Here is a 10,400-nt window from a genome sequence, read left to right on the forward strand (position 1 = left end):
AACCTACTGCCGGTTTCGTCCTTTATAAGACGTTTCATCTGGCTCTCTTCGAAATTGCACCAATCTCTATTTCCCATTTAAATATCGAATGGGACCTTTGTGGACTGACCCAAGTGACCCAACTTAATCTTTCGAGTATAGTGTCCCTCACCTGTTAGTGTGTCCGCAGACCGCCCATGTTTCATTTAGATCGGCGTCTAGTATTTCGAAATTTTTTTCATTTGGTGCTTGTGAGTTTAACGGAAAATCTTGAACCGCCCACTTTAGATTTCGTCCCTTTTTGGAGCTCTCCTGTCAGTCCTGGTCTTCGAAGTTTAGTCAGTCTTCTTCCTTTCTGAGCACCAGATTAAACAGATTGAATCAAAAATTCGCTTTCAAATCAACGCGATGCTAACCAGAAACTATTCTCAGGCCTCAAGATGAACCTGTCAGGTGATCCCTAAAAAGACAAACCAACAGTTATATTCTCAGGTTCGTATTGCCCTTTGGTAGGTAGGTGTCATTATCAGGTGCCTAGCTGCCATGCCACTCGAGGGAAGCACGAAGGCTGGGATACTGCCAGGTTATCCAAGCCTAGACAGGAGAAGTCGAGAGGCAGAGGTCGGAAGCGTACATCTAACTGGAGGAGTAAACAGCCTTTTTGCAACGTATTCAATGGAACACGTACATGGGAGTTTAATTTAATCTTCTTTTAACACCAGCTTAGATTTTGTCACGTAATATGTGTGTTTCGGTCCCCGAAAAGTTTGGGTCAACCCCGAGCATTTTCGTCTTACTGTTTCTGAGCGGGAGTTAAAGTTGACGATAGTTTAACCACAAGCTCCCATTGTATTGATGGGGCGTGATGGCCCAAGTGATTATAGCGCGAATTTATTTACCGGAAGGTTCGTGGTTCGAACCCGACCTCTGCCCCTCGACTTCCCCTTCCCAGGCTTGGGCGACCTGGCAGTATCCCAGCCCTTGTGCTTCTTTCGGGTAGCATGGCAGCTAGTCACTGGGAGGTTGTTACAGCTGAACGATTTTTTTATAGTGGTATGAGTTCCAGGACCTATCCCTACAATCCATTGCACTGAATATGCAAGTCTTTGATCAAATCCGTGCAACAGTCAGGCGAATTTCGTACAAAGCACTGTTCAAGTATCAGGTTCATATAACCATGTTGCCGGAGACTAGTAAGCTTAAGCTTGAGGAGGTGGAGTCTCTACCACTTACAGTGCAGCACCACCGAGGCGCTTTGCATTGCATAAAGGTCAGTCCGACGAAACTAGTTAGTCTGTTGATCATAATTTGCGCCCCGTGATCCCCACATATCTGTAACTTTCAACTGAGTTCACTGGAAGGAAGTCGACGCCATTTAGTTCCGTCCAGGACGTTTATGACAACGTTGGACAACAGCAGATGGATTGAGCAACCGAGGCAAGTGCCCTTGCAGCGCATACTGACTCCGACAGTCCAGTGCTCCGTTGGTGTTGCCCTATCAACAGCGGCCAGAACACTTCTGAGGTCTCGGAAGGCTAAGAGTTGTCACGAGCTCAGCTGGGCGGAACTGGTCAGATCTAGCGGGTTCCCTTGGGATGGCATTTTCATGTAAGTAACGCCGTCAGTAATGTGGTCAGTAACACGCCAGTAGTGAACTCTTCCTTAGCTGAAATAACTTCTTGCCAAAAAATGCCTGACGATATAGTCTAAACTACCTCATGTTAGGAACAAGGTGTCAATATCTTTGAACAACGCTTTTCTCTACTCGAAAAAGGAATTCGGGGAAATCGACCAAAGGCCGTCAATTCATGGATTACTTGCTTTTTCAAAGCAACCCGATAGGCGGGGCAACCTGTATAGTGATTTGATTGAACTATCACCATTCACATGTCACTTTCGGTCAAGGAGAAACATAACACCCTGCTCGTAGAGTTGTCGGTTGCTCTTCGGTAGTTTACCCCTAACGTATGGTCGCTTAACAGTTTGTCGTCGCTTTCCCCCTCACCTGAAAAAAGCTGACGGAGGAGGAGCGGAGAGCCAACAGACTTGCGCGGTTCGGCCCTGTTACTTCCCCAGGACCTTCACAGACAATTACCGTGTCGTCGACAGGCGCAACCAGCGACGAGGAACGAAAAGCAGCCAGGGCACTCAAGTTTGGTCTAGTATCAGACGAGGACAAACTACTGAAAAGAAAGGCGCGTTTTGGACTTGTTTGACTCGATTGTTACGACTCGTCCTCCCAGACCTTACCAGTTTGCAGCAGTGTTTTGTACAGCTCGTGATTTTGCACTTCACGTATAATAATGTTTGTACTACCACTATAGCCACTCGGCTTTTTGTTTTCAAATTTGAGTGAGGCACGCTATTCTCTTACTTTGTTGGGAAACCTGACCCTGAAGTCTCAGTCCAACCGCCTCGTGATCATGAGCACTCTAACCTTCGCATTGTGTACAAGGTAAAACTGTTGAGCTGCTACCAGTCATTGCCAGTACTTGTTCGACCGCTAGCAATCTGCCCAATGCACTATAAAGACAGGGTGTAGTTAGTTCTGGTAAGCTGCCCACTTCACTGTTCTGTGTGACATGGTTCGGCAGGTATATGTAACAGGCTAGATCGCGTATCGCTTTTTGCCATTTTTTTACTACAGTTCCGCAGTGTCACGTGACCCACAACCACGATATGAATCCAATATGAATCGAATTGATTTTTTGGACTGGCAAGCGCGATAAAATTTTCATGGAAATCATACTACTTGAAAACAGCCAAGTGTTGTTCCTTACTTTTCACAATCCTCCTGCAGCATCTGATAGAGAAAAAGCCTGTGAGTCTCCGGTTTGAAGATGCTAGTCAGAAGATGAGTCAATCAATCATGGTTGTATGTCATGGTTGTACGAGGGCTGGGATACTGCCAGGGCGCCCACACCTAGACAGGAGGACGATTAGGGTCCTCAATCAAAGCCTTTGACTCAAACACCTAACCGCAAGGCAGCGGTGTTCGGCTGGAAATGCAAGTACATTACCATTTTTTACGGAACACGTCGCTATACATGTTCCAACCCCCAACCTGGAGGGCCAGGAGACTGTGTTCGTCGGACCTCTACCCATGGACCAACCTGGTATGAGAGACTGTGAGTATCGTGCGGACACTCTCCAGTATAGCTCACTGGGTCGCCGAGGTACACAAACCGCCACACCACGATAAGGTACAGTCTCTTCGTGACGGGCCAGTCTCTTTTCCAAACGCGATGCACTTACCGAACTATGCAATAGAGTCATTTAGGTTATTTCGAATAGTTTACATTTCAAAGAATCTAATCTAGTTTCATCTGATGTGGTCGAACTCGCCCACGTAAGATCACTTCTGATCATGGCATGGAGACATCAAACGGCTTGATTTGGCGCAGTTTTATTTTAGCTATAGGCACACTTACTAATCGTTTCGGTTGGAGTGAGTGGATTAAGCAAGTAGCTGTCCAGCTTTCCCGGATCCCCATACGGTGACACGAGCATACTAATGGACCACATATCCTAATTTTATCCAACTTCGCATCATCTTCCCCTCTTGCTTGAAAAGTAGAGTTGGATCCTCAGTTTGCCCGTGCTTCTGGTAAGGTTAAAACGGAGTGTTTTGCTCAGGTTCGCTTAGCCACTCTCAGTCACTACCTCATGTTTTATTATCTAGATATACATAGCTAGGGTTCCGATCGCCTATCTCGGTCGAAACATGGTAGCAAAACGTAATGCTTCTACGTAGCTCAGAGAGTTCACGTCGTTTCAGCTATTCAACTACGAACCATGACCAAAAGATGATTTGATCGTAAGAGCTGCTTGGGGTGAGGTGGTTCAGTGGCTAGCGTGCGTTTTTCCTGACCGGAAAGTCCGTGGTTCGAATCCGACCTCTGCCTCTAGACTTTCCTTGTCTAGGCTTGGGCATCCTGGCAGTATCCCAGCCTTCGCTGGTACAGTACTCCTCACAGATGAACTTTGAATGACCACACCTGACTGTCAAAATTTCGCGAGAACCAGTTCTTAAGGCTACACTATGCGCACTGGATGTAGTGGTATGGAGAGTGTTTTTCCGAATCAACGGTAGTCCCGTTCACTGCAAAATCGACACTTAAAACTGACAACAACTGACCATTGATCTACCAGTTTTTCAGACCTACTGTCAGAAAGTACCTTACTGAAGTTCTAATGCAAAATTAGTTCTGGTGGTAGCTAATGTTATCGAAGTCCCCTGGGACTGTGTTGTTTTGAACATCAAAACAGGTTACGCTTTCAATCGTACCCAATACGATCGGTAACTGATGATCTAGAACTCAGAACAACTATCTTGTGGGTCACACTGATCAAGCCAAGTGGCTAAACTAATCGCCCTTTGTCTTACAACGACAAGAGCTGTTTGTCCCACAAGGGACGGGATTGAGTAGATCAAGGTCTGGAAAGGAACAAAACCCACCAGAAGTGACCACCTTGGTCTCTATGTAATTTTTTTTCGGGAATGCTTCAAGGGCGTGGTTGTGGGAGCGACGTTCTGTAGGTGTCGCATATGGTAGTCTGTTGGAAGATTGGTGCACTAAAAGATTAGTAAGCACGACAAAATGCGGCGTTGGAGCAACAAGTCAGCTGGTATCGCGAATTGGGGAGAAGGAGAATTACTGTTCAAGTGGAGTCGTTTGGATCGTCTCGTGTGCTGTTTGTCCGTACAGCACGATAAGCTTTCAGCAAGCGAAGCTTTATTGTTTGCTGTGCAATCGTTCTAAGGTTGGTGGTGCTAGTGAGGATCAACTGGTGACAGCGGATAATGAATGGACAGCCGCGCTATTCCTTAACACGATCTTGTTCTGTACGTCTTTTTTGAGCAGGGAATGTCCGATCGTCCGTATGGTCAGTGGTATTTATTGGTGAGAGGTTGACCAAAGACACTCATATCACGTGCTTCCCGAACTGATTTGTTGAAATTTCGTTTGGATGCGGTTGTTGAGGCAGACATCGTCAGAACAGTGAGCTCAAACTTTCGTTTGAGGTGAATACTTCAGATAGTTGCTCAGCTTGCTTATCCCTCGTTGATACGGTATCGCCAAAGAGTGCGTCTGGATAAAGGGCGTCGGTCCCACCATCTAGGCTAGCATGGACTAGGTATCCCGCCAAACAATGTTATTTGTACCGAAGACATTTTGTCACAAACACTGAAATCAGTGGTGATTTTTGGGTCTACCATAATCACTATTGTCGTTTGTTATCGTATCAGACGCGTTAATCCTTGCAGTCGAGGCTGGAACTTTGAATGGTTGTTGCAAATTGTGGTGTATCCATGTGCAAGGCTAAATAATTAACTGAGCCCAAGAAATATTCATTGGTATGGCGAGATAGATTTTCTGGTGTGAATATAATAAACTGTTGGTTGTTGATCTGTTCGCCGAGCTTGGCAGTTGGCTTGCAAACGTTTCGTCACCATACGAGGAGACATCATCAGTGCGCAGTGGTGATGACTCCTAGTAAGGTGACGAAACGTTCCCAAGCCGAATACCAAGCTCGGCGGACAGATCAACAGTCACCTGATCAACAACCAATAAACTCACCCGAGCTACCACTATTTCACCACATTACCATAATAAACTGTCTCAGGGGAATGATTCACTAGAAAGTGATTATGGAGTTCCCTATCGGGAATTAAGTCAGCCGTCAACGGAACCACTAGGTGTTTTGTTTCGTTCCGAATTCTGCATTGGAGAGACATTCCATGTCTCCGAAACCATCGCCTTAATGTACCGTATTCCAAAACGGTATCATCTCGACAGCGTCTCCCTGTTGTACCAGTTGTTGGCTGGGTGTTAGCGGTCACTTATGGAACCAGCTTACAACCACCTTGATGTGATTATTTTATCCAAAAGGGTAACATCTCGATAGCGTCTGCCTGTTGTGCCAGTTGTTGGCTGGATGTCAGCGGTCACTTATGGAACCAGCTTACAACCTGCATCCTGATTTTATGGTGAACTTAAAACGGGGTTTCTTCTGAAGTTTGCGTGTTTGATACCGGATAACGAACACGTGGCGCACGTATTTTATAAACTGGAGGCTCCAGTATTTTTGATTTACATCACGTAAAAACTCATTGATAAAGATACGTGTTATTGATAGCCTCCGTTGCATTGCCTTCCGTTAACAGAAGTCTACCGATGATGGTTTTACGGACGTTTCGCACTTCTCGGGTACAACACCAGAATATCCCTAGCTTTTACTGAGTAATAAGTAATAAAATATGATATATAAGTAATATGATCCTAGAAATACACTCATTTGCAAATCAATTTGGTTTTCACGGGAGACTCAATTGAATCTCTGGTTTATGATGTCATCCAGCTGAATGTGTGGTGACGTTACAGTTTGGGAGATACATTTGCTGTGAGTAGTTACTTGGCGTGAAAGACATTGGAAGTCATGTCAACAACGTGATAAACAAACCTTCCATAGAATGGTACTGTAACATGCCGACAGATAATGTTTTGCGCCAAATTGCTCTGTTCCTTACCAAGTCTTCCTGGGATAACCGACCCTTGAAAACCTTAAATTTTCTAATGCTCCGGTCTAGGTTCGAGCAACCCGACAGCATCTAAGCTCTTGAACGTTTTTCTAGTGTCTGACGTTTTTCTACTGAACAACTAATAGTTTGTGATGTGCCGTTGATGACACCAGCAGAGGAAAGTGAATTTGGATTTTAGGTTGATGAGTGCCAGAGAGATTATTCAGGCAATACTGAACAGGATCCAGGATGACGACATTCGAGGTTCCACTTTTTGTTCAATACGTTGCTGAAAATCGGTCGGTTCCACTTTTTGTTCAATACGTTGCTGAACGATCTTTTTATGCATAATTCGCTGTCCACAATGGCCCAAAATTGTTTCAAAATCTCTAAGAGTAGCATGCCTTAAAGCCCGTCCTAGTTTTCTGGTGCCGGTGTGTACGCTGTTCACCTCTTGGTCTAACGACACAGGCACGAAACAATCACCGGCTTATTTGCTCGATATTAAAATCATCTATTCCGTACATAGAAAAGCAATGCTAGTCTGTTTGCTGAAGAGGATGAACAATTTGTCGGTTATTTTCATAAAGGAAACTACTCCGGAGGTTGCTGAAAACTTTTCGACAGCCCACGATCGGTTTCACCCTTCTTGGGGCTTATCATGTAGGCGCAGTTCCCGAGCTTCCGCCAACCTTATGCTCTACTTGAACCCAAATTGGACTGTTTTCGAGAAACGTACTCATTTGCAAATCAATTTGGTTTTCACGAGAGACTTAACTGAATCTCTCGTTTATGATATTCTACAACTGAATATGTTGCACACAGGCTGACTCATGTTTTAGTTGGCACGATATTCGAGATATCGCAGTATATTTTCATGAAGGAAACTACTCAGAAGGTTGCTGAAAGCGCTTCGACAGCCCACGACCGGTTTTGCCCTTCTTGGGGCTCATCAGGTAGGCGCAGTTCCCGAGTTTCCGTCAACCTTATGTTTTACTTGAACCCAGATTGGACCGTTTTTGAGAAATACACCCATTTGCAAACCAATTTGGTTTTCACGAGAGAATTGAGATAGAGATTCAATTGAGTCTCTCGTAAAAACCAAATTGATTTGCAAAGGAGTGTATTTCTCGAAAACTTGTCGGTTAATTTTACATATTAGTCAGCGATTTTTACTAAGGAATACGTGGCAATCCTAGTAGGGCAACGCCATACACACATGGGATGTCTGTTGTCCAACTATACACGCCAACCACGTGCAGACTTCATCCATTTGCTATATTTGCTGCTGTCCACTACTTTCTGATTCAACTTGATTAGGGTGATATTAGCCCATTCGAGTAGTTGCTCCAGTCTGAAAAGCCAAACTTCTGAGGTTTCGTCCCAGGTGCAGTCCAACATGAAACAAGAATAACTGGTTGAATGGGCTTCTCCACTGCGTTGTTGAATTCCATAAAAAGGGCAGTTGCGCACTGTGTAACTAATCAGTTTCCACGAGTAATCTTAAACAGAGACGCGGGGAATCAGTAGGATATCTTTTGGAGAGGAGTTTCAGAATGACATCACTAGTCACTCGGGTGATATGGCGCCGAATGGTTTAAGCCTGAGCGCAAGAAGTGGGGACAATCAACAAGTTACGCGATTAGATATTATCACTCGATGTTTAGAACAGTCGTTAGTGTTGCGGGTTGAAAACACGAGGTGAAATTCACGGTCAACTGTAAACAGGAACATAAAGTGTACTCTAAATATGAACCCTCAATAAAAACTAGTTGTTTTGCCGCTTCAATCTGGTTAGGCATAAGTAGATTTTGTACATATAAGGGTGAATTAAAGCGGCTAGTGGAAATATCTTCAGTAAAAAAACAATAAATAGTTATTTTGGATAGCAGTGTGATGCTGAAAACATCTGTAGGGTCCACCTAGCGACCAATATCCCCCGGATGTCTTCTGAATACATGATCTGGTTTCCGTCCTGGGAGATTCGAACCCCCTTTGGGCTCATTATCGCATGTTCAAAGATTTCCCGTTGTCCTACCTATGTGTCGAAATGAACAGATACAATCACGTTAGTAGGAAACACTTGACTTGATCATAACGGGCACGGGAACTTTCCTCGGTGTCGTTAGGATGCGCGTGGTTTCTTCGATGAACATCAGCAATCACGTGCTGTACTCGACGTTCCCTACCGAATGTCTGAGTATACGGCATTTCTGCTGGCAAAAGGTGGATTTGTGTCGAATGAGTGTTTCACTTTCATGCTGAATACATATGGCGCCAGTATTACAAGTCTGAACCGGACTTCATTTTGGCTTTTGTGTCGTTACAACAGCAGATTCAGGATTACTCTGCCTTCATTTATCGTCACGTTCTTCTCTGCAGTTTTTAGAGTTCCAATTCGCTCCTAGATGCCATGAATTCATAGGCATGTTTGTGGTTATTTGTGATAGTTAGATAGGGCTGGGAAGCTGGTAATGAGGCATTGGGCATACCAATCACATCGCCCAAGAGCGAATACATTCGTCTGTTCGGACGTGTCTAGAGGAGGTGGAATAGTGGTGGCACGCTCACGTTGCATATGAGACGTTTGGAGCTCAAAACCTGGTACTATCAAAGACATACACTGCTGATATATAAGGAGCGAGGCTAGCGCTCTTTCTTTGGTGCGGACTAATCAGAAGGCTAACTGTTGGAACAAGTGTGTCGTGGATGGGAATTCTAGAAATACCGCTTCCATCAACAACAGATAAAAATATGACGCAATCTCAGCTGCCTCACACCTATTGGCCAAGTTCTCCGGCTGTATATCAACACAGATCGCACTGCAGTCTGATGCACGCATCTCTTGATGGATGCCAGGAGTTATGCAACTTGAGGGAGACAATGTTGGCCTTTGAGATTTGTGCGTTGACTTCGTCACACAACCGGTAGAGCGAATGCAGTTTCCCGGAAGTACTTGTGTTGCACGACTTTCGGGTTGCATCTACGAACGGGGATTGAATGGATACTGCATCTGGTCCAACTGGCATAAATATGTCCACTCCTATACTTCCTGTGGTGTTCAAAAACGCGTTTTTCGTATTATGCCCATTTCTTCTTGGGTTGATGGATTTCAACCAAAACTGCAAAAATTCTCTCTTTTATCGAGAGTGGAGTAAAGGGCAAGTTCGTGACATATGTTATATAACATTAACATTTATTTGTGCCCGGATCTAAAACCCAGGTTTGCTGCCTTTGAAGAAATCTGACAACACGAGTGGTGATGGCCAACTTACAGAAGAAAGTTCATTGCAATACGCTAGTCCATGAGAAACGACACCCTCGCTATTGAACCTGAAAGCTTCAAAATCGGTCACTTCGTCAAAATGAAAACGCAAAGAACCTCAAGATTCCTTGTGTCATGTGCCTTGAATCACATTTTCCCTACCTGAGACTTTCGATCCCAAATTAGTGCCCCCACTGTGCACTGCTCTGTACTCAAGAGGTCGCTGAAGTTTGCTCCTGAGCTCCCTTTGTACATAGGTAACATAAATCTAAATACAGTTGATATACATTTTAAAACATGTCATCGTTAGTCTGGAATCAACGTAGAACATCGGGACACTGATAGCTGTACGAAACAGCCTCGAATTGGCGTACTCAGTGCAGAATACTGTGCTTTAATATCCAAGTTTTGAACAGATCAGAGTATTTTTTTAACGGAGAAAGAGGAAAACACTACAGTCAAACCTAGTACAGACGAAATAGACACATGTTTGGGCTTTGTGGAAAAGCATGTAGTTCAGTGGAAAGTCCAAATATTAGAGTATCATTGCTTGAAGTAGGAGACTTGTGTAGACGTTCACATGTTTCCCCTGATCGCAGGTCACTATGTCTTTTTCGAGAATGGATCCGAATC

General features: G+C 44.5%; 2 protein-coding genes across 2 annotated transcripts in view; one reads left to right on the forward strand and one right to left on the reverse strand.

Annotated features, from left to right (window-relative positions):
• The window catches only part of T265_15683 (hypothetical protein), a gene marked incomplete at both ends in the record, with an annotated part of 35,360 nt that overhangs the window by 13,745 nt on the left and 11,215 nt on the right, over positions 1-10,400 (forward strand). Inside the window, one exon of the mRNA XM_009178936.1 lies at positions 1,046-1,172. Within this exon, the coding sequence (XP_009177200.1) occupies positions 1,046-1,172 (127 nt within the window). The remainder of the gene's footprint in view (positions 1-1,045; positions 1,173-10,400) is intronic.
• T265_15684 (hypothetical protein) overlaps positions 2,756-10,400 on the reverse strand; it is a gene marked incomplete at both ends in the record, with an annotated part of 30,912 nt that continues 23,267 nt past the window's right edge. Inside the window, one exon of the mRNA XM_009178937.1 lies at positions 2,756-2,782. Within this exon, the coding sequence (XP_009177201.1) occupies positions 2,756-2,782 (27 nt within the window). The remainder of the gene's footprint in view (positions 2,783-10,400) is intronic.

Source organism: Opisthorchis viverrini, assembly GCF_000715545.1.
Source record: "Opisthorchis viverrini unplaced genomic scaffold opera_v5_727, whole genome shotgun sequence".
Taxonomy (NCBI): domain Eukaryota; kingdom Metazoa; phylum Platyhelminthes; class Trematoda; order Opisthorchiida; family Opisthorchiidae; genus Opisthorchis; species Opisthorchis viverrini.